Source organism: Pongo pygmaeus, chromosome 3 (assembly GCF_028885625.2).
Source record: "Pongo pygmaeus isolate AG05252 chromosome 3, NHGRI_mPonPyg2-v2.0_pri, whole genome shotgun sequence".
Classification (NCBI taxonomy): domain Eukaryota; kingdom Metazoa; phylum Chordata; class Mammalia; order Primates; family Hominidae; genus Pongo; species Pongo pygmaeus.
In genome coordinates this window covers 89,205,566-89,233,477 of record NC_072376.2, presented here as the reverse complement: position 1 = coordinate 89,233,477, position 27,912 = coordinate 89,205,566, and the positions used below count along the sequence as shown (strand labels likewise).

Sequence of the window (27,912 nt, the reverse complement as noted above, 5' to 3'; positions counted from 1 at the left end):
AGTTAATTCAACATCAATATGATACCACGTCGTAGAAAAGAATTACATTATTCAAAATAACACTCTTGATGACAATAATAACTAACATCACTGAGTGCTCACTTTGTGCCAACCCCGGTGGCAGGAGCTTCTAGTGCATTATCTCCTTTATGTATGCATGTATATATGTATTTATTTATTTATTTTTGAGACAGAGTCTCGCTCTGTCCCCCAGGCTGGAGTGCAGTGGCGCGATCTCGGCTCACTGCAACCTTCATCTCCTGGATTCAAGTGATCCTTCCAGATCAGACTCCTGAGAAGCTAGGATTACAGGCCCATGTCACCACGCCTGGCTAATTTTTGTATTTTTAGTAGAGACGGGGTTTCACCATGTTGGCTGAGCTGATCTTGAACTCCTGACCTCAAATGGTCCACCTGCCTCGGCCTCTTAAAGTGCTGGGATTACAGACATGAGCCACCACGCCTGGCTACATTATCTCATTTAAACCCTAGTACTACTCCCATGAAATAGGTACTACTATTTCCTCTATGTTCAAGATGCAACACTAGGCTTAGATAAGATTTATGAGTAACTTGCCTAAAGTCATTGCTAAGTGGTGGAACCAGGGTTCTAACTCAAGTCTGTATGGTTCCAACACCTGCACTCAACCAAGACAGCAGCCTGATTTTACTATTACACAGAAAACTGACTGCCTAACATTTTCCAGTTATGGTTATATTAATCCCTTCATATTGTTTTTATTTTTCTTTATCCAGCTCGAGTCAAGAAGCCAAACATTTGTGGCTTCTTAGATAGTTTTCCCAGCTTCAGTGTGAAGTTTGTGACAATGAAAGTAAATGATGTCAAATGACCTTATTTACACTGATAATTCAACTCAATAAGTGTTTACTGAGGCCTCCCATGTGCAAAGCAGAGTGGCAGGTATCTGGAACCACTGTACCAATCACGTGGTGACACCCAAATGTGGAGCTATGAAGAACTGCAGCCCAACCCTCAAAAATAACACCAAGCAAATTCTCTCTTAATTCTAATTCTTATGTTGAGTCAAAGACAGTTGACAATGAGAAAAAAACAGCCTTATGTTCGTGGTGGTGGTGGCTGAGCATATGATGATGGAGAGAAGGGGGTAGAAATCCAGAAACATTAGCCCTAGGGATACCTTTTTTCTTTCTTAACCTGGAAAATTTCTCAATTAGATTTCCAGCTCAATTTAAACTTGCCAATATAGAACAGCCCTTTCAACAACTTCTAATCCCAATATGTTCCTAGGAGCATTCCCTCTTCTAAGGATTGCTATAATGACTTTAAGGATGGTAGTGTTCTATGGAAAAAAGAAAAGCTCTGGGCAACCCTCCCACTATAATGACAAAATCTACTTACTAGTTATAAATTCTGTATTGTATACTCATTGCTTTCCAACATAATACAAAAGTGAAGGAAGATGAAGTCTTTCTGGATTTGAGCTTTCTCTGATTAGAAAAGCCTTATATGGCTTGTCTCTAACTATGATGATTCACTTATAGGATAAAAGTTGGTCAAGTATATTCATCTTACTCTTTAACCTTTCCTGTGTGTCCCTGAACATCTAAGATCATAGAATTTCCTCTTTAGTCAGCCTTCATTCAGCCAGTATTTTTCCAGTGCCTACTATGTACAAGTTCTGTGCCAAGTTCTGAGAATTCAAGAAACTAGCCTGATAGGGTGTTCTCCCACATCTTAGAATCTGGTATAGAACATGACTGAATAATACCAGTCAGACTCTAATTTATTACTATGGGAACAACATTCTAAGTGTTTGTCATAACCGCTTTCCTCTTATAAGCAAGACCATCCTTTACATCCATGGCCCTGCTAGTTGGCCACAGACAACCAGACCATGGCTAGGTCCCTGATCTCAAGGCAACAACAGAAGCCCAGTCATTTCACTATGAGCTGGGGCTCCACATTGGAGAGTGGCCTATCTAATCACAGTTTTTCTCTTTGGGCGTTTGAATGAGATAGATGCAATCCCCACACAGTGTGATGGCATGAAAAAGAAACAGTATACAAAGAGAGGTAAGTAAGCAGAAGCCAGGAGTCAGCAAAGGCTGTAAGTAAACAGAAGCCATGCTGCAGACAGAATGCAGGCTGGGAATACAGGAAAGAGCAGATAGATGGGGTAGAGTATTGGAAATCCATCATGAAATTAATGCTTGGGCGCTCACTGTGTGACAAGCATAGGTGTGGGGATGAAGTAATGAATAAAAACAGACACTGACACTGTTTGCACTTCTGTAACATCCTGAATGTCATTCCAGATCTCTATGGGGTCTGGCTGTGCAGCAGTTGAGACTGTTTCCTGTCTTCCTTACTTTCCTGAATAGTCTTACCAAAAAAAAACCCTCCATAAAAGCAATATAAAACCAGTCTCTGCTCCCTAACCTGAAAGAGTTTAACAAGTTCACACTCACCATTCACGGCTTCACAAATTAACTTTGAGCAAAACAAAGTTACTGTGTAGCGGATACAGAAATAAAACAGGGTTCTCACTGGTAGTCAATACTGAAGGTACTTGAGTCATTTTAAGTACATGCTACAAGTGTAACATTCTCAAGCACAGCCAACTTCTTTTCAGGATTTACCTATTTTTAGAACACAGAAGACACAAAAGCAGATCGCCCTATAAAAGTTTCTCCTTTATGGGAAAGGCTCTGTCAGTAGAAAGTGACCTACTTAACTTTCATCTTCTTCCCTAAGAATAGCAATAAAGACTTCAATTACATGGCAAGGATTCTAGGTTACCTGGACAAGACTGAAATTATCATCTTATTTTACTAGGTTGAAAATTGCTTAAGCACCCATGTGAATCAGGAACAGCATACTTTTTAAAGGCATGGTAATTTTAATTATCATTTACATTAAGGTGGAAATTACAAACAATTAGCATACCAGGCCCTACTTACAGCACAGGGTTAATCAATGGGTTGAAATAAACCACTGTTCCTCTAAACTTTGGTGTGCTTTGCTTTCCATTTCTATGGTCTGTGCTTTTAAGAGCTGTAATTAGACACGGCAACTCCAGCAGCAGTGTGATTCACCAAAAGCAGTTCAGGAGGAAATGACAGCTTTTGGAATAAAAGGAACTCTAGAAGAACTAGGGAAGTTTTTCAATGCATTAGCTTTTTTTCTTTAACAGACAGGGTGTCACTGTGTTCCCCATGCTAGTCTCAGACTCCTGGGCTCAAGCAATTCTCCTGCCTTGGCCTCCTGAAGCACTGGGATTAGTTTTTGAGGCTTCTCTCTAATCTTTGTAAGCGGAATCTCATCTATATTTTTCAGGACCCATAAGACAAAAATTTCTTTCTAACTGAATAACTAAAAGCCTACTAGGCATAGGTTCCAATTCAAACCAAACAACCAAAACAATATTTTCAGCAAAATCAATGACTAACTTTAAAGTATTTAAAAACTCCCTAGGAGTGCCTGGCACAAAGGAGACATTTATTAAAAGTTAATTGCGGGCCAGGCGTGGTGGCTCACGCCTGTAATCTCAACACTTTGGGAGGCTGAGGCAGGCAGATCACCTGAGGTCAGGAGTTCGAGACCATCCTGGCCAACATGGTGAAACCCCGTCTCTACTAAAAAAACAAAAATTAGCCAGGTGTGGTGGCAGGCACCTGTAATCCCAGCTACTTGGAAGGCTGAGGCAGAAGAATCCCTTGAACCTGGGAGGCGGAGACTGCAGTCAGTGGAGATTTCACCACTGCACTCCAGCCTGGGCGACAGAGTGAGAGACTCCATCTTAAAAAAAAAAAAAAAGGTTAATTGAAAACAAAATGATCATGGTGATGATTTATACAGAGACATGCCACTGTGATAGATTTTTTCAGAGTTTGTTGTTTATTTTATCATAAATTCATCTGCCTAAACACTCTATTGTTACAGTAATTAGAGACCCTATTAAAGTCCTATCTGGGAATTCTGTTTTTCCTATTCCTGCCAACGCTAGTAAACATGATGCCCACATCACAGGGGAAAGCAGTCCTACCTTTTCCATTCTATTCTCAGGCTTATTTAACCTACGAGCTCTAAGGTGAACAAGGTGGGGGAAAAACAGAGGGATTATATTATTAATTAGAAGGTAACTGTAGATTGAACAAATTGTTGATCTGTGATTCAGCATCTTTTACTCTAATTGCCAAGACTGGCTACTTGAGTAAGTAACTGTGCATGGGGATCTGCCTGCCTTCCCTAATTATTCTAGATTTTACTCTTGGATGGAATCAGAGAGTCAGAAAGCTACATACCTACGTTGCATTGTTCTTGTTCCTCATAGAATCACCTTTGATGAAACATACTCTGGCATAAGATGAGCCAGCATGTGGCACCTGGCATTTCATTAAACAATTGCACTGACTTAGAGGATGCCCAGGAACCCAGACCACTACATACACCAAATCTCTTTTCTGAAAATCCATGGAGAAATTTTTCCAGGTAAAGCTGTGTTTCATCTGGAGCAATCATTTTGTTTTTACTTTATAGATACTATAAATCTGTCATATGTTAAACTTTTTGCTTGTGTTTAGCATATAACACATGCTCACTAAATATCTGCTAATGAATGAGTGAATTAATAAATTTTCTCCATGCTCTGACCACTAAGCTGAGAGAAAAATGTAATACTTCATCAATTAATTGCTATAGGCAGGCCTGATGGCACACTTTGAGTTCTGACTCTATCTCTGGCTTCACCTTTATTTTCTGGGGTTAATTTTATCTTCATTCATTTGACCCTATAAGCATTTACATCCTTTCCTGGAAAAACAAGACAGGATAAAAATGTTTAAGATTTGATTGTAAATTTCCACAATTTATGTTGACACTATAGCCTTGGCTAAGATGGCCTTACACTTACCTGTTTTCAATTCCTGTTCTCTCATCCCCTCAAAACAATTAAGGTTGAATTGTGGACAAATTTTCTATTTCAAAATATATTACGAATTTACTTTGACTCTACTATCAAACTGGTTCTTCTTCAAAAGCAGAGATGTTACAGTATCTTATTCACCTTTGTATGTTCACAAGGAAGGGACAGACAGCTGGATCAATGTGGATGAGGTTTTTTCTTAGAGTTAGTATCATTTTGAAAAACGGATGAGAAAGACATACAAATTTAAAATTATGAAAAAAGGCTAAATGCTAATTTAGATCTAATTTAGATTCTCTGGAGAATTACAGCATGGGTAAAACATGAAAGGCTTTATTTAAACTAAAATGTAGCTTCAGGAGTGATTTAGGTGTGTTGTAGCAAAACAGAGAGTAGGGGAATGATGAACTCCTGGGTGTTGTTATCTCATTTAACATCAGAATTCTCTTCCCAGTGAAATGAAAACTATTCTTCCTCGATTACATGCCTTCCCAGGACCAATAGAGATGGGTTCTAGCAGCATACATTTAATTCATTATCTCTGAAACTAGACTTAGTTCATGCCAGGACAATTTTCTGCCCTGTTTTATTTCCTCGGCTTTCTTTCAACCTACAGGCTCATGCCACAAAACAAAATTACAATTCTGAGACATTTTTGGTAAAAATTTTCCTTACTGGGATCATAATTTTATTTTTTTATCCTTAATTCCCTCCCATATTTATCACAAAAATCTAAATTCACGCTATAAATATCACACATGTGCATACTGTACAAAAAAATACAAATGGGCAGTAAAAGGAAGGGAGTAAGGAGGAAAAATTACCATGGATGCTGTTAAGTTAAATATAACACCTCCTCCTCTACGTGGCTGTCCAAATATTTTGATCTACTTTTTATAGACTCTTATTTTAAAAAGATGGACGATTGATTGATAGTAAGTTTTTTCTTATAAAGATATTATGCTATAAAATATCTATGGCAAAGGGATTTGATATTCAGCTCTCTGAGGATGATATTTAATGCTGACACTCCTATCTCCCAAAGAGCTCACGCTGGCCCCAAACAAGGGGCTCCAAAGGGTTATGGAAAACGACCTGGAGAGTTAGATATGCTGACAACGAAGGATATCCAGGATTTCTTGTGGAGTGAAAAAAGGAAAATGCACAGGATGAACAACATGATCTCATTTGTGTAAAAGCAAAACAAGAAAGCACCTATATAACTGTGAGAAAGCTGTTTTTATCTGTCCAGTGTGTCTCTCTCCCAAGCCCTATCTCCTTTCTGATCCTGTCTTCTTGCCTATGGGGAACCTCGTATGTTTTGGAGTGAACTGACTCCATCTTCCCCGCAGGCTGAGCGTGTGACTGAGTCCTGGCCAATCAGTGAAATCCTGACTGTTTGGTGAGACGTGTCAGGAATGCCTTGTTCCTTCCCCTGAGGTTACTCAGCTGGTGATGCTGATGGAGCCAGACTGCTGTCGTGAGGAAAATGCCTGAATGTGAAGCAAGCAGAAGCAGGATCAAGAACCAGAGACAGAGGCCTGACGGAGCTCACTGAACCCCTGGAGCCAGCTGCTCTTAATTACCCAATTCATGGTATTACCTTTTCAGTGTGTGTTGGAGGGTGGGGGAGAGTCTTAACTGGGTTTAAGCTGGATTTCTGCAATTCTCTGTGGAAAACTTCCTGACACGAGAATACTAAAAGAGCGATGTAACGTGACTGGCTTTGAGAATGGATGGAAGGAGCCAAGAGCCAAGGAATGCAGGTAGCTTCCAGAAGCTGGAAAAGGCACGCACTGTCCCTAAAGGTTCCTGGAAGGAATGCAGCCCTGTGGACCCATACTGGACTCCTACTTACAGAACTGTAAGCCACCAAAAGCAATTTCCTAATACAGAAAGATGTCAAAAGTTTCTAGAAGGATCCCACAGTGTTATCTCTGTGAAATGGAAATGGGGGTGGGAGATGAAAGGGAAGTGTTTTATAACATTTTAAACAACAAATATATATTATGTTCATTAGTTTGAAAAACTAATTTTAAACATGTTTAAGAATAGAACCTGACAAATATCTAAGAATCACAGGTATTGTAACCCACCTAGGAGACTCCAAATAGGGCTGCTTTACACGTCTAACAGGGCAGCATCGATTTGGTATCTGAGGAATTCAGCATCTGAACTGTCTTATTTAACACAAGAAGTCAGCCCCTGAGCCAGCACACCCCACTGCACACCATATACCCAGTTAAACCACGATCCCACCGGAAGGCTTTCCCCTACCGTCCCCTGCAGGAGCCAGGACAGAACTCTCAGACATGTTCTTAGAGCTGATTTTGGAGACAGGGCTGGGGAGGCACTGAAGAGAAGCCAGAATAGTAATTGGCCTGGGATTACAATTTAGCATACTTTTCAATAGAAAACCAACAAATCGCCAACAAATTGCTATGCTAATGAAGAACTGCCCTGCTCTGCAATGAACATTTATCATGAGAGAAAGGACAACCCATTCATGCCACTCTGTAGAACTAGCTGCCATTCGGGAGGTCTCCTGCTGAATTTTAAAAGGCTTCATGTAGGGAAAAGGGGAAAGCATGAGATGAGAGTTGGCTGTGTTCTCTCCAGTCTTTCTCTTATCCAGTGCTTAAGATATAATGCCAGGGAGCAAGTTGGTGTAGCGTGCCTGCCAATTGTGGCTTTCTACTAATGAATGCCCAGCGCAGAGGCTACATGCAGTAGAGTCATCAAGGAGTTCAAGAAGTTTTTAAAAAAGAAAAATATCTGCACTCCCCCCAACTTCCATAACTGACAAATAGGCAAATGGTGGTTCTCACACTGAACACACACCTTTTCTAAATTCTCTTTGCTTTACTTGGACAAGAAAAGTAAGTCTGACACATTCTGCCAAGCTTAGGGAAAAGACAGTCCACTTGGCTACATACAGAATTCTTTGATCTGTCTCAAAGTGATGTCTCAGAGGGAAATGCCCAGAGGACAATGCCAACAGATCAACACAGCCCAAACCACTTCACTGCTGTTTCACCTGCCATTCATCAGGAGTGATGGGGAGAGAGAGGAACAGCCATCTGTTCCATGCACACTTCTCCTTCAAACTAACAGGAAATTTATATTTTGATTTTCTTTATCCCCCTTCCTTTCTACCTTCCTCTTCTTAGTCCAAAAAGGATATGGCATACAAAAAATTAGCTGGGCATGGTGGCGGGCACCTGTAATCCCAGCTACTCAGGAGGCTGAGGCAGGAGAATTGCTTGAACCCGGGAGGCAGAGGTTGCAGTGAGCCGAGATCGCCCCACTGCACTCCAGCCTGGGCAACAGGGCAAGACTCCTCAAAAAAAAAAAAAAAAAAAAAAAGATATGGCTAGAGGGGTGAAGAAAAATACCAAGACAGAGGCCTAGTCCAAAGTAAAATGTTTAAGGGATCTTAACAATATTGCAAATATTGCTTGACTGTGTGACAGAAATACTAATAGTAATTTGAGTAACATAACATACAACGCATTTACCTAAATACAGCTCTCAATCTTTATAACTTGTGACATGTATAAGGCAGATATTTTGCCTTGTTTTACTGATGAAAAAAAGAGAATAAACATGTCATTCTTATTTCACTGAAGCATGTCACTCCAACAGTTACCTGTCAATATCTAAGGATCAAATTTCTTGCTGTGTGGGTGATGAATAACTTACCAACACAAAGGATGTTGAAACAGAATCCTTGTGAAGTAGACTTGTTGACCAGCTGGTCAGGGAGGCTGTCAAATCCCACATGGCCAGACAAAGACAAGTTTCGCAGCTCTTCATTCTGCAATTTCAGGGGAGAAAGATTTGAGTGTCCATGAACCATGCCACCTGGAAATCACATATCACAAACATTACATTCTTTCTTCTTCTTCCCTTGACATACATGGAAAAAGGAGACCCCCCCACAGCCGCCTTGGCTTCTACACAGCTGAGGGCACTAACAACTCCAAAGCCAAGCTCTTCCCACAAAAATCATAGTCTCCCAAAGCAGATCATCTCCCTGAGCATCTCATTCCTTGTTACAAGTGTACTGGTCCAGGGAAATTTGAGCTTCTAGAGGTGACTATTTCAGATATGCATTAAGTGACCAAAAAAACACAAAAACCTCCAGTCATTTTGATCACTTTCATTACTCAAGAAAAACTTTCAATTTACTGTCAACTCATAGTGAAAAAATATTTAACACTCTTCCAGATACATAAAAGAACTTTGAAAAGCTCACAGTGGCGGATTCATACTCCTTACAATGATGACAATGCTCTACCTACCATAAATGCAACATATTTAAAACTTCTCAGCACATCAGCTGGTTTCCTCTCCTCCATTAGTTTTACAGGTTTCTTGAGTCTTCTTCCCCCTCTCCACTCTGTAGCTCCTAGCACAGGCTCTGTAACTGCTGGACCTTTGCAGAGTTTATCGATGTAGACTGGGGTAAGGTAGTTATCATACATTTTAAAATCACACAGGATATAGCTGGAAGCTAAAGTAAAATCATTGAGTGATTTATGCTGTTATATAAAATGGTACTGGCTGCCCCCACAACTTTGAAATGCATCCCGTGGGTGTTGGATATAATCTGTGAAACCTTTTTTTCTCAAGATGCAGCGATCAGCTACAGTCCCTCAGTTATAATATCATGGTTATGGTTTGCAATTTCAGAAATTAGACACTGAAAGTCTTCTCCTTGGAGACAGGACTCCTAGTGTTCTGGCTGTGTTGTCAATGAATTTTATATTCAAAATACTGGAGTCCAGGTGAGAAAATGATCCTCGAAGCTCCATTTTTATTTTTATTATTTATTTATTTTCATTTTTATTATTTATTTTTTGAGATGAGTCTCACTCTGTCGCCAGGTTGGAGTGTAGTGGCACGATCTCAGCTCACTGCAACCTCTGCCTCCTAGGTTCAAGCGATTCTAGTGCCTCAGCCTCCCGAGTAGCTGGGATTATAGGCACGCGCCACCACGCCCAGCTAATTTTTGTATGTTTAGTAGAGACAGGGTTTCACTATGTTAGCCAGGCTGGTCTCGAACTCCTGACCTCGTGATCCACCCGCCTCGGCCTCCCAAAGTGCTGGGATTACAGGCATGAGCCACCACACCCTGCCATTTTTTTTTTTTTTTTTTTTTTTTTTAAGAGACAGGGTTGCACTGTCACTCAGGCTGGAGTGCAGTGGTGTGATCACAGCTCACTGCAGCTTCAAACTCCTGGGCTCAAGTGATCCTCCAGCTTCAGCCTCCCAAGTAGCTGTGACTACAGGCATGCACCACCACTCCCAGCTTCGAAGTTCCATTTTATTTAAAAAAAAAGCTTTGTACAGGATCACTTAGTCAATGTTTTCAAAAGACTGGTTTTCATCATCCTATTTTTATGTTACATAATCAAGAGGGTGATTTCTTTTAATAAGCAAGGACTAAGACCCCATTCCAAATGTTTGTGGTCACTATATAGGCACAGAAATGTGACTCCAGAAATGCAGTGATTTTAAAGGACTTCAATGGTTTTATTAATAATAAAATGTCTAAAGTCCGTATCAGCTCTAAAATTCTGATTCTGTGAAATAAGACTAAAAGCCACCACACTGCCTGAATACCATGGTGGCAGCTGCAGATTTGAGGTCAATGGGACAGACAACAGATGTCTAGTCTATGAATAGTTTCCTTGAAACCTGCCAACAGTGAATATGAGACTCAAGAGTAGGCACTTATCCTTGAACAGGATGGCATGGTAGGCAGCTCACCAAACAGCTTCAAGGGCAGGCCCCAGTGGGCAGCAGTCCTTGTAGCTGGGCAAGCCTTCCAACAATACTGTACTTCTTCCAGCCCCAATCCTTGTACCTGCCCCTTCCTCTTTAGATACCTCAAAGGTTCAGACAGCAGGTGTTTTTAAAGTGTTTACCACATCCGCCAAGACTTGGGGGAGGAGGTTTGAAATGAGTCCTGGGTTATTTTTAGAACTCTTTCCACCGAGCTGTGCGGTAGCTGTTGTATATCAGGCTAGAAGAAGCCATGGCACCAGCCTTCATTTCTGCTGCATCACTGACTTCAACCGTTCGTGAACGGTATGAAAGAGACAACGCAGGGCAGAACCATCATCCCACATTCCCTCTCTCCACCGCCACATAATTATTTTAATTTCAGGGGGAGGGGAGAATGGTTTATTGCTCTGGATTCTGTATCACTGGGTTTTTAGATACCAGATATCCACCTATGAACCAATCCTGGGAAAGAATCAGAGTTAGTAATTATAGCTCTCATCCCAGAACCCAAAGCTCAGCATCTCATATTCTCACCGTTTCCAAAACATGAGAAGCCACCCACACACCCACTAAGTATTTTTATACCCATTGAAAACCACATACAAAATGAAGGGTTATAAAACAGTTTGGTCTTGACATTTTTGAAATTTAAAGTTGTATCTCTAGAGTCTGTCCTCTAACACTGTAATATAGAATATGTAAATTTTATAATACAGTTTTTACATTTCATAATTTGAGCCTAATTCTCTGCTCAGTATTAAAGGAAACCTGAGAGTCACTGCCCATCAGTATGTGATGGGGGAAAGGGAAAAAGAAGTTCCTCCTCTGGTTTATGAACAGGCTTAAAAACTGGAGAGAACAGCACTGGAGGACATGCACAGGGGCAGCTCTGAGCACCTTACCCAGTGCCTCCAGCACAGCAGCTGAACCGCATCCCTCCAGTCCAGCATTTTATAGCTCTTCCCTTAGCTACCACAAGTCAAGGATTGAGGGGTCTTTTTTGAGGCTCCAGGCCCAGTTTCAGGGAACTGCATATATTCCATGTCGTTAACACTAACACATCTGGAAACGACTCTCTGAATTTATCTCTAATATTGAACTCTGGCTTGGCGTCCAGTTCTGAATTTCTATCAGAGGAACACTTCTCTTGGGTTGTCCCATCTGTACTTCAAACTTGATGTTCATGAAACTAAAATCATATTCCTCTATCCCAAACTCGTCCCTTCTCCAGAGTTCCCTATTTCTGTTAACAGTACTTAGCCATGCTTGAGACCAGCTCCTCTCCCACCATCAACTCTGAAGTCTTATCAATACTACATCCTCCACATTTCTATTCCTACTAATTCAACAGCCTCCCAACTGGCCTCCCTGACTTGATCTCACCCTCTCTAATACTTCCTCCCTCCACCCTGCCAGCAAGGGGATCTCGGTACTCAAGGTCCCCCATCCAAACTCCTTGGCCTGTCATTTCAGGGCCCTATGGGCTAACCCCAAATCTCCATTCCTACTGAATCTCCCACTTCTCCTCAGGGAGCACCTTACACTGCAGTTAAATTAAATGACCACTGTTCTTGGGACAAACCCAGGTTTCTTCCCATCAGAATTTACTCACATTATTTCCTCTATGTGAAAGGGCCTTACAGCCAGTGTTTACATATCCAAATCTTCCAGATCCCAATAAAATTATACCTCCATCATTGTCTTTATTATGAAATCTTGGGGAAAATTTCACCAAACATTCTTCTGACCAATAAAAGGAAAATACTGATTGAAAAGCAACTCAAGCTATTTGGAATTCCATCATGATAATAACAGCTAACATTTATCCCTTCCAATGCTCCAGAAAAGCCCTAATTTCTCTCTCCTAACAATTCTATAAATTAGTTACATTATTACCCAAACTCAATTTACAGATGAGAAAACAGAGGCACCGTTTAGTAACTTGCCCAAGGTTTCCCAACTAGTAAAGTCAAGGTGCTGAAATTGGAACCCAGGAAGTCAGGTTCCAGAGTTGTCAAACATAGTCATTGCTATCTCATGAAACTGAAATTTATCTCATGAACTGAATATTAAGTTCCCAGGTAGCCCCAGACAGTACAATTATTTCAGCTGTTATAAAAATCTAATACATTAAAATAGAAGGAAAAAAATACTCTGAAACCATGATTCTTTGGCAACCATAAGAGGTGGAAATTGAGAATTAGAACTGGCAAAGTAGCTCCAAGTATACTTTCACTGATCCTGGCAATGCTAAGACCAAATATGATTTTTGTAGTGATGGCACATGAAACCCATAATATAATGCTTAGTTTTAACCATTTTTGAAAAGAAAGTGCCAACACAGAACCACTAAGTAAGTAACTATAAGACCTTAATTGATTTAGCCCTGCATTTGCTAATCTACCTAGTGAGAATTTGTAATTAGGTAATTTCTACAGCCCACTCCATCTTGAAATGGATTATGACTAACCTTTATGGTATAAAATAAACTTGTTTTTCACTGGACAATTTCACTTTTCTCTTTTTAGAACATATCCTCTTAGATACAATTATTTATTTGTTCATTCAAAAATACTCACTGCTCAAAGCACTAAGAAAGCTAAAATAAGTTATTTTTATAATTCATTGAAGAACACTGCAGTTCCAACCCTTAAGAGGTTTTACAATGTAGTAGTAGAGCTAGGACAGATGTAAATGTAGGACTATGAAGGATAAAAGTCATCAATACCATGGCATCAACTATGGGAAGGCATGGAGGAGAAGTAGTTTTTGTCTAGGGAAATTCAGGGGGTACCTTTTAGGAAAGCTAAAGTTCCCCAAATCTATCAGTGAAACAAAAGCCCAGCTTGCAGAACCCTTCTGGATAAATGTTATCTATGCCCAAAAGGTCACTTTCTTATGAATGTATACCTGAAGTGTATAACTGGTAGTTTTTCAGAAAATTCCCAGCTGAATTCATTATTGAGATAATTATAAAACAAATTATGTAAGAATGTGTGCCACCACCTACATTCTGAGCACTGCTGTAAAATATGTCCCACAATTCCAAATCTTGCTTCACCAGAGAAGGGCAGCAAAAGGCTTAGAGTCAGACAGACATGGGTTTGAATCCCAGCTTTGCTTTCTACTTGCTTTAGTCTTTATTCTGCCCTCAGTAAAAACAGGAAGAGGTGCTAGGCTCTCTCATACATATCTCCTTGGCAGGGTTGTTGGGAGGAGATAAAGAGGTATGGATGAGAGTGCCTAGCACTTAACAGGTCTTCTGAAACTTAGACTTCCTTTACCTACAGTAGTTGGGAGGAAGAGGCAACTATCATTTAAAAATCTGAAATTAATCAGAAGTTCTATTACTGCTGCTAGGCATTCCAGGAGAAGCTGCTGACCAGCAGGGCTCTCAGACATATGAAGAAGGTAAAATCACAATAAAAATAAAGTGAACAGAAAGAAATAAAAAACGAGAATGATGATTCTAGCATGAAGAAAATCCATTCCTAAAGAGAAAACTCATTTACAAAGCTGGAGGAAAAGCCACAGAATCACATTCCTGTTTGCAGAATCAGCAGTTAGCAGAATCCACATCCTCCCCAGCTGGGAAGCATTCTGGATTCCCCATCACTTTTGCTTCTGCAGTCATGCACCACTGCGATGAGGAAACATTCTGAGAAACATGCCAGTAGGTGATTTTATTCTTGTGTGAACATTCTAGAGCAGCGGTCCCCAACCTTTGTGGCACCAGGGACCAGTTTGTGGAAGACCATTTTTCCATGGACAGGGTTGGTTTGGGGATGAAACCGCTCTACCTCAGATCTTTAGGCATTAGATTCTCATAAGGAACGCACAACCTAGATCTCTCCCATGCGCAGTTCACAACAGGGCTCAGGCTCCTATAATAATCTAATGCCTGAAGCTGATCTGAAGGAGGCAGAACTCGGGCGGTAATGCTGACTAGCCCATCACTCGCCTCCTGCTGGGCAGCCCAGTTCCAGACAGGCCACAGACTGGGTCTCAGTCGGCAGCCTGGGGATTGGGGACTCCATCCTAGAGTGTACTTGTGAGAGGTGAAGCCAGCTGGACTTCCTGGGTCGAGTGGAGACTTGGAGAACTTTTCTGTCTTACAAGAGGATTGTAAAACACACCAATCAGCACTCTGTAGCTACCAAGGAAATTGTAAAATGCACCAATCAGTGCTCTGTAGCAAAAGGATTGTAAAATGCACCAATCAGCGCTCTGTAAAATGCACCAATCAGGAGGAGTCTAAAAGTAGCCAATCGCAGGGAGGATTGAAAAAAGGGCACTCTGATACAACAGAAACAGAACATGGCGGAGACAAAGAAGGGAATAAAAGCTGGCCACCCAAGCCAGCAGCGGCAACCCACTCAGGTTCCCTTCCATGCTGTGGAAGCTTTGTTCTTTTGCTCTTCACAATAGATCTTGCCGCTGCTCACTCTTTGGGTCCATGCCACCTTTAAGAGCTGTAACACTCACCATGAAGGTCTGCGGCTTCATTCTTGAAGCCAGCAAGACCACAAACCCACTGGCAGGAACAAACTCCAGATACACTTACACAAACCTAGATGGTATAGCCTACTAGACACTTAGGATATATGGGATAGCCTATTGCTCCTTGGCTATAAACCTGTACAGAATATTACTGTACTGAATACCGTAGGCAACTATAACACAATGGTAAATATTTGTATATCTAAACATAGAAATGGTACAGTAAAAGTGCAGTTTTATAATCTTACAGAACCACAGTTGTATATGCGGTCCATTGTTGACTGAGAGTTTGTAAAGCAGTACATGACTATTTTAATCCAGCCCTGGGTCTACTGAAATTAACAAGCTCGGTGTGCCCAGATGGATTTTATTCACCATACTTAAACTGAAGTGATATCCCTTTTCTTTACTTTTAAAAATGAAGTGTTTCAGTAGATGTGGTTAGGCAGGCCATAGCCTCTGATTCTTATCAGCAGGCGGAAGCAAGAGAGCATGTTACCAAGGTGATATTTGAATTGTTTAATCCAAACAAATTAAAATTATGTTTCCATTTGAAAGCAATATTTAATTTTTACCTTTAAAATCAGGTATTACAATTTAAGTTTAGAAAGATTTTTCTCTTTAAAATTTATTTTTTTTTAATTTAAGAGATAACATTTATGTATTCAGGTGGAGAGCTGGAAATTTTTATTAACAAGACATGGTGATTACATTTTTCTCAACGCCTCAGATTATGGATAAATAAAGTATACTGATCCAAGTCACTTAATCCTCGGGCTTATGTTTCCTCCTCTGTAAAGTGAGGAGATTTAACCAAATTACCTCCAAAGTCTCTGGTTCTTTGTTTTTTCTAATTCTAAGGTTTCTTGAATCTGGATGTTAGAGATGCATAAATTCAATTCTGTCATTTTGCTTAAGGAAAGCCAACACAGGGTGAAAAATTCCTGGTAGCATATTTGCTCTGGCCAGATCAAGACGGCTCAAGTTTTAATTGACCCATGAAAGGGAGTTTCTATCAGTTATGCTGGGAAACTCCAAACCAAATGGAAATCTGTGTGCATAACCCCTGTGTTTTCCACCTCAACTTTTAATTTCTGCTTAACTACAATACATATGAATTAGCTAAGAAAGTTATGTACCCACTATTTACAAATGCCCTGCTTAAAAGCAATTTCTTTTTGTTTGGCTACATCTCCAGTCATCCACGAGATTTTTGAAAAGTGGATTTATATCCTCAAAACAAAACCTAGGGCTGGGCGCAATGGCTCACGCCCATAATCCCAGCTACTTGGGAGGCTGAGGCAGGAGGATCGCTTGAGCTCAGGAGTTAGAGGCTGCAATGAGCCAGGATTGTGCCACTGTACTCCAGCCTGGGTGACGGAGTGATATACTTTATCTCAAAAATAAAAAACAAACAAAAAACCTAGGAAATAACTTCTCTGTATAAGTTAGTTATCTGTTCTCAAAAAGAAAAGTAAATCTTTATTCATGCTTTCATTCATTCAGCAAATATTCATTGAGTACCAATGTGGGTAGAACACTGTGTTAAATGCTAAGGATACCATGATGAAAAAACAAAGCCTCCCCAACTCATGGAGCGTACAGGGTAATGGGGGACACAGATGTCAATCAAATAGTCACAAATACATAACCATAAAGCTATCCAAAGGACAGGATGCTGTGTAGCCTTATAACTCATGTGATTAACTACTCATTCTTTGAGTGAATTCACCAGCCTATAGTATGTAAAAATATGTATTAGTCCAAAGCACTGTTGAATATTAATTTAATAGGCGGCCCCTGTGTACAGCTGATGTGCAGGTTTCATGTATTCAGATGAAAACAAATAGTCTTTCTGAGCAGCAGTACCTGATGGGAGAAGGTAGAAATATTAGGACTCAGGTTTCAAGGGAACAGATGTCCAATTTTAAAGAGAGCTGAGATGAAACCATGGGGCAGCAGAGGGCAGAGGAGACATGTACGGTACACTCCTTTGAGCTCTGTCTTTTCTCCTTACAGAATACCCACTTGGAAAAGAGAAGAAGTACATACCCCTTCATCTTAGGTCATGTCTTTTTCTGAGGTCCTATTTCAGTAGTACAGATGCCTCTGAGCTGAAGAGAGGTAAAGAAAAGAACATGCTGTCTCGCACACAAAATCTTTGATTGACCACCAGCCACTTCCCAGTATCTGGAGAAATTCTGGCCTCACGAACTGTCCGCAAAGTAAGTTTTATTCAAGTACCCTGATTAATCATTTCTGTTAGATACACACTCTTATCTGACTGCATTCTAGAAAGTATTGAATTGGTTTCATATTCTCTTTTTAAAAAAAGAAGGTTAATGGGAAGATGGGAAACGCCCTTAGTTCTCATGCAAAAGGGAAAACACTGGAATGCAAAGTTTTGACCCAAACCACAGCTATGAAGCCAGCATCGGGATGCTTTCAAAGCTAAGCATTGCTGGGGTAACTTTCATAATATAAAATGTCTGGACCATCTCATTACCAATGAGAATTGCATTCTTTAAAGATGATTTGAACAACATTTGCTACTCTGCTTGTCATCTATACTATGAAATCCCATGCCTAGAGCCAAGAAAACCCCCAAGGAAATTGTCTCACACAAGCAGCAGAACAGAGAGCGCCAGGCGGCAGTGAGGAACTGTTAAGAGAAAAACCATATGGTAATATAAGGAAAGAATAACTTCTCAGTGCAGCCCAGCTGGAAGCTGAGACTAAAGAGGAGCATCCAGGGGCCAGCCCCTAGGTCACAAAGCCAGGTAGATAAGCTCAGAATGCCAAACCCAGGGAGCCACTCTGGAAAATACATCATATAACCAAAAAAGCACTTGATTAATACTGAATAATTGTCCCAATTCCAAGTGCTATTTTCAAGTAACTTTCTCCAAAAGACTCCCAGTAGAGGAACACATTTTGCTTTTCCAGATCCTTACAAAATTAATGCCATCTGGGGGTTTTCTTTGGGGCTGGTAAGATTTTAGGGAAACGTTACCTTTTAATTGTTTTGTTTCTGTAACATTTGAATTATTACAAAAGAAAAAAAGCTGTACTTTTATAATAGAAAATACGTAAGATTTTTAAAATCCAGGAACATCAATAACAATAATACTAAATTAATAAAGATCTTTTTTGAAGAGGTAAGCCCACAGTATTTATTGTAGCTAATAGGTAGGTTAACAGAGTAAAATAGGAGAACTTAATTTTTCTAATAGTAGAACCAAGTCATGTTGAAAGTGACAGGAGGAATCAGAAAAGTGGAAAAGTGTAGTGGAAGGTGCCCGACATGTGAAGTCAAGACGAGAGCACCTCTGTCATAGTTTAGCTGTGTGACCTAGGGTATTTAACTTTGCCTCAGTTTTGTCAGTCTGAAGACACATTCTCTCACAGGGCTGTTGTAAAGAATTAATTAACATATTTATCTTTTGTCAGCTCATTTTACACACTTTTCGTGTAAAATGCCCATGACTTGCCCATGACTTTAATAGCCAACCATAAACTAACAACTCCCTTGTCATGACCCACAGCCCACTCTCCTCTGCTGGGCTTCCTACTGTACAGCATGGCCCAGGCATCTCTAAGCCAACATCTCGGTGGAACTCAGCCTGTCCCCATTCTCAATTCAAATAAGTCCTCCTATTTTTTTCACGCCAAATAGCAGCAACGTGTACTTCAAGGTTTAAGAGAGTCCCCCAGAATAACATGTATTAGCATGCATCTGATAAAATCTGCACAGTTATAGATCTCCACCCTCTTGCAGGAGAAAAAAAGCCCACTGTTTAATCAGCTTAAACCCTCCCCTATCCTCTGAATTGGACAGTGAAGACTTGAAGTCATCAGTATCATGTTAGCTTTTCTCCTCTGTGCCCTGATGTATACCTCTAACATTTACTGGTCACCCACCACACTCTTTTTGGCCAAATTTTTCTCACTCTGCCCTTTGGACATAACTACAACCAGTCTACTAGCAGCTGGTTTCCATCCCTAAGCCCTGAAATCCAATGACTAACTTTGATATTTCTCTTAATGCTGCCCTCATTCAACTTCACCAAAATTTGTAAGTGCGTTATTGTTTCAACAGAAGTCATACTCTCCAACCTTCTCATTTTCAGATAAGGAAACAGGTACAATGGCTACTTGACTAGTGTTCTTTACGCATGGGCCAGGTGGAGACGGAGTGAGGCGCGGGAGAACCCAGGACCTTGGTGCCTGGCCCACCTTCCCTCCATTACACTTAGGCCCGCTCTGCAGATAAGAGCTCACATTGGTTGTGGATGAAGCCGAATCTAAAAGGCCTGGAAATACCATGCTGCATTCGTTCTCATTCTTCCATCTAGACCTGCAGCCCCTTTTCTGTCTCTACAGCCTACCCGGGTTTACCTGGGACTAGAGTTTCACCTTCATTCCATCAGAAATTAAATTTCTCATATGCCCTTAGGAAAAACTCTGTTGAAAAGCAGTCCCCAGAAACAGGTATCTGAAGTGAACAGAGCCCCAGAGGCTGCTTACAACCCCAGATAGGGGGAGGAGGAGAATCACTAGCAAAACGGCATTTCAGCAAACAACCACCAAGTGTGAAAATCCAAAAATTGTACAAAGCGAGAGCACTTTTTTCTGAGAGACAGAATGTTTTTCTAAAAGTCTGTATAAACTCTTGAGAAGTTAAATCTAACTGGATGCCAAGAATTAACAACAACAAAAAAGACATTTTCTTAAGTTTCCAAAGACCACAGTCTCTCTCTGAGCCCAAGTGACTAATGCCTGTAACAGCCGAACATTACAAAATGCTGACCAGCAGAAAGTCTGTTTGGGAATGACAAGGTCCACGTGTGCATTCCAGGGACGCTTACAGATTCTGCAGTACTCCAAGGAAGACAGGGTGGGTGGGAAGCAATGTGACAAACAGGCAAGAAGTATTTATAAAGGCACGACCCGATTAGAAACAGATGTTGCAGCTGCTCTCTCGCACTGGCCCACATCAGAGATGATGAGAAGCCCTTCACCCAGCAGCCACCTAGGAACACTAATGAGCAAAGCAAGTGGGGAAGTGGGGAAGAGGTCACAAACCATTTCAAAACCCTCTCGCTGTCCAATGGGTCCCAAACAACCCAGTTCCATTTAAGACATATCATGTCTCTTGCAGAGCATAAAACCACCCACTTGTCTCACTGTTGTTTATTTGGGTCATTTTTGTCCCTCCTGCCCTGTCTTTATCCTATGGAATATCTTCAAAACAGTGATGAATAGGAGGTCAAAGAGAATTAAGAGGCTCAAAGCAGTTGGAAGTTTTTTTCTCAACTTTTTATGTCCTGTGCTACTCATATTCACACATCTATTCCTCAGTATTTCCTGTTTGAGAAATATTGTGGCTCAGTTCATCTATTTCTATTCACTGAATGCATTCATCAGCAAATAATGAAATATGGATGGGACGCTTCCTGCCCGATGCCACCATTTCTATCACCGGATATAAATTAGCCACTTCCTTTCTGAAAGATACCATATATTTCTGTGCCTTTCTGAAAAGGCAGGGGATTTTCAGTTACAGTAATGGCCATGTGATGGCAGTCTCTGTGAGAGAAGAAAAAAAAAAAAATCCAATCCAGTTCCAAGCAAGTCATGAACAAAAGCACCAGGGCTGTTTCCCCCAGTCACAACCTGGCTGCTTTCTCCTCCCAAAGCATGTTCAGTTCCTAATCCAGGCTGACCTAGAACATCTGAGTCCAGTGACACATTTCCAGCACCCGAAAATTGAGGAATTATACCAGAAATGACCAAAACCATGATACATATTGAGGAAATAAACATACCAATCAACATCTGGTCTTTCTCTACAAATATTACTAAACAATTATGGCCAAAATCCTCAAGTCTTCCTAAGAGTCCTTTTCTTCTTTTTTTCCCCCTGAAATGGAGTCTTCTTCTGTCACCCATGCTGGAGTGCAATAGCGTGATCTCGGCTCAATGCAACCTCCACCTCCTGGGTTCAAGCAATTCTCCTGCCTCAGCCTCCGAGTAGCTGGGATTACAGGCACCTGCCACCACGCCCAGCTAATTTTTGTATTTTTAGTAGAGATGGGGTTTCACCACGTTGGCCAGGCTGGTTTTGAACTCCTGACCTTGTGATCTGCCTGCCTCGGCCTCCCAAAGTGCTGGGATTATGGGCATGAGCCACCATGCCTGGCCTCTAAGAGTTCTACTGTGTCTTAATCTCAACCCTGGATAAAACACTATCAGGATGGAATAGAGGTTGTTTACATAAATGTGGGGCATGTGCTAGTTTTCTACTGCCATGTAACAAATTATCACAAATTTAGTGGCTTCAAACAACATCCATTTATTAGCAGTCAGTTTCGTAGGTCACAAGTTTGGGCATGGTGTAGCTGGACTTTCTGCCTGGGTTATCACAAGGCTGAAATCAAAGTGTGGGCCAAGCTAAGGAGGTTGTCCTCTCAAGGCTCTGGGGAAATACCCTCTTCCAAGCTCATTCCAGATGTGGGCAGACTCAATTCCTTGCAGCCGTAGGACTGAGGGCCTTCTCTCCTTACTCGCTGTCAGAGGCTGCACTCAGCTCCAAAAAGTCATTGACGGTTCCAAGCCACGAGGTCACCTCTGTCTTCAGAGTCAGCAATGAAAAATCTCCCTGTGTCCCTCTCACATGTCAAATATCCTTCTTCAGGAACAGTCTGGTCCCTTTTAAGGGATTGCTTAATGAAGTAAGGTCCACCCAGGTCAATCTCCATTTCTAAACGACAGCTGTGCCATAACCTACCTGTGGAAGTGATATTCACAAGTTCTGGGGATTATGCAGAGCGTGTACACCAGGGGGCTGGGATCTTGGGGCCATTTTCGGATTCTGCCTACCAAAGTATACATTATTTCAACATCCCTATTTCTCCTGTGTAACTTTAGGATAAGATATAATAATGAATATTGGCATTTCCCCAGCTAAAAAAAAAACAAAAACAAAAAACAAACAAAAAAAAAACCACACAACTGTCTCCAGGAGAAAAAAGATAGATAATAGTAAAAGCATAGTAAACTAGATCACTCTCAGGCTACCAAGGCAAACCTTTTACACTGAATCTGATAAGGGCAGCTAACCACAGACTAGCTAGAGTCCCTTTGCCTTTGGAGGAAGCCTTCCAATAACGAAAGTAAACTGCAAATATTTAGGTGTTGCGTTTGTAACAAGAATTCTAGGAAATGCAAAAGATTCTTAAGGAATTTGAGTCTTATTAGGGAGATAAGTTATTGAGGTAAAATGGAAGATGATTTTGAAATGTTTCATGATGAAATATACTACAAAGATTACAGAGTTAGACAATGGAGATGAATGTGGACCAGAGCAAAAATGTAAAACTTTCTTAAAGCAGGTCAGTTTTGTCCTAGGTCATGGTAAGATGAAATAAGATCTGGGCCAAGCGTGTGGTGGCTTACGCCTGTAATCCCAACACTTTGGAAGGCTGAGGCAGGCAATCACTAGAGGCCAGGAGTTTGAGACCAGCCTGGCCAACATGGCAAAACCCCATATCTACTAAAAATACAAAAATTAGCCAGGCATGGTGGCACCCACCTGTAATCCCAGCTACTAAGGAGGCTGAGGTGGGAGAATTGCTTCAACCCAGGAGGCGGAGGTTACAGTGAGCCGAGATCGCACCACTGCACTCCAGCCTGGGCAACAGCAAGACTCCATCTCAATTAAAAAAAAAAAAAAAAAAAAGATTTGAATAGTTGCAGAAAAGGAATGGAGATGGATGGAAAGAAAGAAGTAGAATCTATCAAGGAAGGCAGCAAGAAAAGGAAAGAGGCCCAAAGGGCATGGAAATCAATGAACTAGGAAAACTAAGAGTAGAGGATGTAAGACTTTAAAACTGATTCTTTTTCAGTTTACTGGAAATAGTCCTTAAACGGGGAGCATTATGCCCAGGATGTGCTACTAAGTATTTGAGTGTCACTTGGGGGAGAGATCTAGAAACAATCACTGAGCAGCCACGTCATGAAAGACTTTTCTGTTTCCCACTCCCTAGTGTACTTACAAACATATCTTCCCACCAGACCAGCAGACCAAGGGATCATGAGTATAGAATTGCCTCAGCCAAGGTTTTAACCCAGATTACCAGCTGGGGCAACCATCCAAATGGTAAGCTATTTGATGCAAACTTCTGCAGAGCATTAAAAAAAAAAAATGCATATCTTGCAGAGAAGCTAATAAACAGACTCTATTTGTTACGGCTACAATTTCAGCCATTCTAATCAAGCTAAAGCTTTCTTACTCCTTCCTTACTCTGTTCTCCTTCTCAAAAAATAGGACCAAATAACCCCTAATAAATCAATAAATACTCCCACTAGCAGAGACAACTTTCTGCCTTACAGAAAGTTAACTGCACATTGTGGAAGCATCCATCTAGGTGTAAGAAAAAGTTGGTTTAGAGTTTTTCTCACACATACTGTTGTGCTTAGGAAAGCAGACCCAAGAGGCCGTATTACAATTTTCCTCTTTTCTCAAAGTTCTCCTATTGATAGAAGATTTTATATGCTGGCTTTCTTGTCTTGATCAGTTAATGCAAAACCTTTTCACATGCTGCGGCTCCCAAGAATGTTCCCACAGTCCTCTCCACCCCCTCCATTGTCCACTGAAAATGTCTCTTAAAGAGGCATTTTCATTATCATTATCATCATGTTGATATGTCTGAATAATCAAGTAGGGCCCAAGTAGAACACAGGGAAAACACGACTGCACACTACAATCTGTTATAAATCCCATCAGCTCTCAAAAAGAGATGATAAAATGTGTGCAAGAGCACAGGTTACATTTTTACTCATGTTACCACAAAGCACAAAAGGTTTGGGTCAGCAGCCCAGACTTCTCACCAAGATGGGGTCCAATTCCACATCAATGCTCCTAGATTGATAGATTAAGAGTATGGGATATGTGAATGGGAATATGTTTCTGACAGTCTTGATAGCAAGATTACAGGGAAGCATTAAGCTAAAATCAGAACTTGAAAGATTATAGCTTGGCAAGAGATCCTTGCTGTAATCCATATGATCTGTAGGAAGGAAAAACTGAAGTTAAATGGGACTCAGGGTGAAAGACAAACCAGAATTAGCAAAAATCTTAGGCACTGATCCAGGTGGCTGCCATTAAACACTCCCAAAGCCTAATGGTCCATTTGAGTAATTATTATTCACATAGATAAAATGAATGGCAAGCTAAGGGAAATAAGTGATGATTACACTGGCAAAAACAAGAACTACTTTCCCATTTCAATTTGAGAAAAATCCAAGCCTCAAATCCCTTCCCACATAGAGAGGGTCAGACCACGTATCTCACTGTAATCATGGCTACACAGAGTTAAGCCTTTTTTGCCACAACTGCACCAAATGTACACACTTAGGTTGCTTATTACCGGTAGTGGGTTTAGCGCAATGTGGCAGCTGCAGCCACCGATATAAGGAAACAAGGCTTGGCAGCAATTCCCCACGATTCCTCCTCAGTTCCACTTCCTATCCACCCTTTAGCCCAGATATTAATAATTCAGAAGACAGTGTGACAGCCACAAGTCACATGCATGAACACCCAAGAAACAATCACTGTAAAACCTGATGTATTTGGACAGACAAACTTGTGAAGCTTTGGTCCCCATGGAGAACAGAGCACCAATAAAGGTACCTCATACTTCACCTCATGTTCCGGGATCAAGGTGGAAAAGTAGATCACTATCTTTTCAAAGTATCAGTTTAAAGTTGCTGGGAGTACCTATATGATGAAGGTTAAAATACCCAGAGAAGGAAAAAAGGCAACAGGCTCTACCACTTTTTTATCCACAGAACAAAAAAAGAGGGGTCTGCCATTTCCCTAGATCAATCAATCAAAAAACAATTTTATCAAACATTTATGAAAAGACCACAATACTAAGTATGGTTTAGCAAAAACAAACAAGGCACTCAAAGGTCACCATGCTTGATGCTTGGTCTACCCTTCAAGCTTCTCAATATGTCCCTCCTCCCACTCCAGCCATCAGGAAAATGATGTTTATTGGGTGCTTGTTTGCCCTTACTTTTTTTTTTTTTTTTTTTTGAGATGGAGTTTCTCTCTCTCCCAGGCTGGAGTACAGTGGCACAATCTTGGCTCACTGCAACCTCTTTCTCCCAGGTTTAAGCAATTCTCCAGCCTCAGCCTCCCAAGTAGCTGGGATTACAGGCGCCCACCAGCACACTTGGCTAATTTTTGTATTTTTTTAGTAGAGACAGGGTTTCACCATGTTGGCCAGGCTGTTCTTGAACTCCTGACTTCAGGTGATCCACCTGCTTTGACCTCCCAAAGTGCTGGGATTACAGATGTGAGCCACCATGCCCGGCCCTTTGTTTGCCCTTTTAAAAACCTTCCCATTTAATCCTTATAACTTGTGAAGTAGATACTATTGGCTCCATTTTACAGAGAAGGAAACTAAAGTTCAATTCATGGCAGAACCAGCATTCAACCCAGTTTTGCCAGATTCCAAGTCCACCACCGCCCATACACTAAACTGGACAACTGACTCTTTTCAAAGCATACCAGCCTCTGCACAGAGCATGCCTCCACCTTCAACTCCACTTGTCAAATCCTACTCATCCTCAAAATTCCAGGCAAAATGCCAATTTCTTCACTAAGCCTTCCCTGGTTCCTTGAATTAGACACCATTGCTTCTTATTTTATAAAGGTCCACTGTATTTGGGTCCTTGGTCACATCTTGCATCTAGCAGTACACTTAGTTTTTCACTTGGTCAGGCCCCCAAAAGAATGTACATATTTTGAGGACAGGAACCCTGTCTTATTCATCTTACTTTGAACTTTATGTACCACAACATCACAAGTAGCCAGGGCCATACGTTTAGGATGAATGAATGCAGCAACTTATTTCTCACAAAGTCTATACAACCTGACTTCCCCAACCAAAAACAATAGCCATGGAGCAGCAGTGCAGTGATAGAGAATTCACAGGAGGGAGCATTCACTATGGGCTGAAATGCCCATGGTATGTTTGACGGAGGAAGTGAAGTTTAAGAGGGCCCATGGAAAACGGAGAAAAGGGATGTCAATACTCCAGCCACATGCTTCAGTATGAACCCTTCCCAACACTTAGTCACAATCAACTGTGGGGAGGGAGAGACATGGTAGTGAAGAGGTCAAACATTGTAGGGGTGTTTTCTCTCAGGAAATAAACTATTCTGCTAAAGTTCACAAGTATAAAGCTCTTATTTTATACATATATGGCAGGCACTATGCTGAGTATTTTACATAGGTCTCATTTACTTCTCACAATTGCCTCTGAGGTGTGCACCATTATTATTCCCATTTTACAGTGGAGGTCAGTGAAGCTCTAAGAGATTAAGCTGCTCAGGGTCGTGCAGCAAGTAAGTAAGTGGTAGGGCCAGGAGTCAAAGCCAAGCAGGCTGCCTCCAAAGCCCAGGCCACTACATTAGTAGAGCCTGGGAGTCTAGAAAAGTTACCTCTGGTCAACCTTCTATAAACCAGAGAGTGATGTGTGTGTTGGCCATCAAGGGACATGCGTGGCCCACCCAAGCACATCACACTACAGAAGTCACCAACTTCCAAGGTGAGAAATCGCTGGAGAGGTAGGTTGTCACGGTGCACAGGCCCTATTCCACCAAGTAAGAGCACACAAGGAAAGCAACGTGGGAGCTACGGAAAGTGGGAACAGAAGGAAACAAGAGAAGGAAGAATCCAAGAAGAGACCTCCACCACCAACTGCTGGAGTGGATTTCTTATATTTCTCACAGAAAAGAAGCAGAGTAAGTCTAACCCAGAGAGTGCAGATTAAGGTTAGGCAGCCTACAGCAATCACTCTTACTCTCTCTCACACTCTTCTAAGGGCAAGGATTATCAAATCTCCTTTCTTACTTTTCTCTGGCAAAGCTGTAAGAATTAGTTGCAGAGAAAAATCAACCAAAGCTTAGTAGAAGTTGCAAAGAAAAACAAGAAAGGATGCAGTTAGCAGTCCTGACTGATTAAAACCACATGACTAATATATCAGATATTCCCACCACTTCCTCCTTAGCTTCTTATAGACTACTGAGGAGCAAACACACATATGCCTGTATTACCGAAAACAAACAAATAACCTTTCGGTAGTATGGGCTAGAGAAGAAATATTTTCTGTATCTCTACCTAGTATGGGCAAGGAACTGGTAAGCCATTTTATCAACTTAATCATCCTTAAAAAAAAAAAAAAGAAGAAGAAGAACCTTTTGGGATAAGAGGACATCCCCAGATTCACTCCCTCACCCTTTTTAGAAAGGCTAAAAATGCTCATTACCTGGATATTAAAATTAGACTAATGAAAAAAAATATTGATTTACTGATGAAACTCCATTATCCACTTCTGAGCTTATATTTAAAAATAAGTTTAAAAACTAGCAATATTTTTACCCTCAGGAAAACTAATATTCATTATTCTAAAGCCTACCCTGAGCTAGGCATTAGTTGGTAATTTCACTTGTGCTGTTTCACTTAATAAATACAATATTTACTTAGACCCCCATTTCTGAAGGCATTTTAATTACACTCACATTCCTTTACATGCACTTCTTGCAACTTGCAATTTGGAACAAATGCTCAACCACTAGCCACCATGGCAGCAACATAAAATACCTGTTTTGTTGATTTCCTAACAATCCATGAGGTAAT

The 27,912-nt window shown here is 41.0% G+C and overlaps 1 protein-coding gene and 1 long non-coding RNA gene across 14 annotated transcripts in view; one reads left to right on the top strand and one right to left on the bottom strand.

Moving 5' to 3' along the window:
* Positions 1 to 27,912, bottom strand: part of SEPTIN11 (septin 11) — a 97,151-nt gene that overhangs the window by 41,578 nt on the left and 27,661 nt on the right. For 5 of the 13 annotated variants that reach the window (XM_054486803.2, XM_054486797.2, XM_054486804.2 and 2 more), the window contains exon 2: positions 8,610 to 8,724. In XM_054486803.2, the coding sequence (XP_054342778.1) occupies positions 8,610 to 8,724 (115 nt within the window). Of the gene's footprint in view, positions 1 to 8,609; positions 8,725 to 9,211; positions 9,424 to 17,252; positions 17,539 to 27,912 lie in introns of those variants that run through there. The other 8 variants (XM_063663777.1, XM_063663781.1, XM_063663782.1 and 5 more) reach the window with 3 other exon arrangements.
* Positions 356 to 21,086, top strand: LOC129035837 (uncharacterized). Its single transcript, XR_008502348.2, has 4 exons — positions 356 to 2,056; positions 4,317 to 4,474; positions 17,220 to 17,425; positions 19,331 to 21,086. It is a non-coding gene; the product is annotated as an uncharacterized LOC129035837 (long non-coding RNA).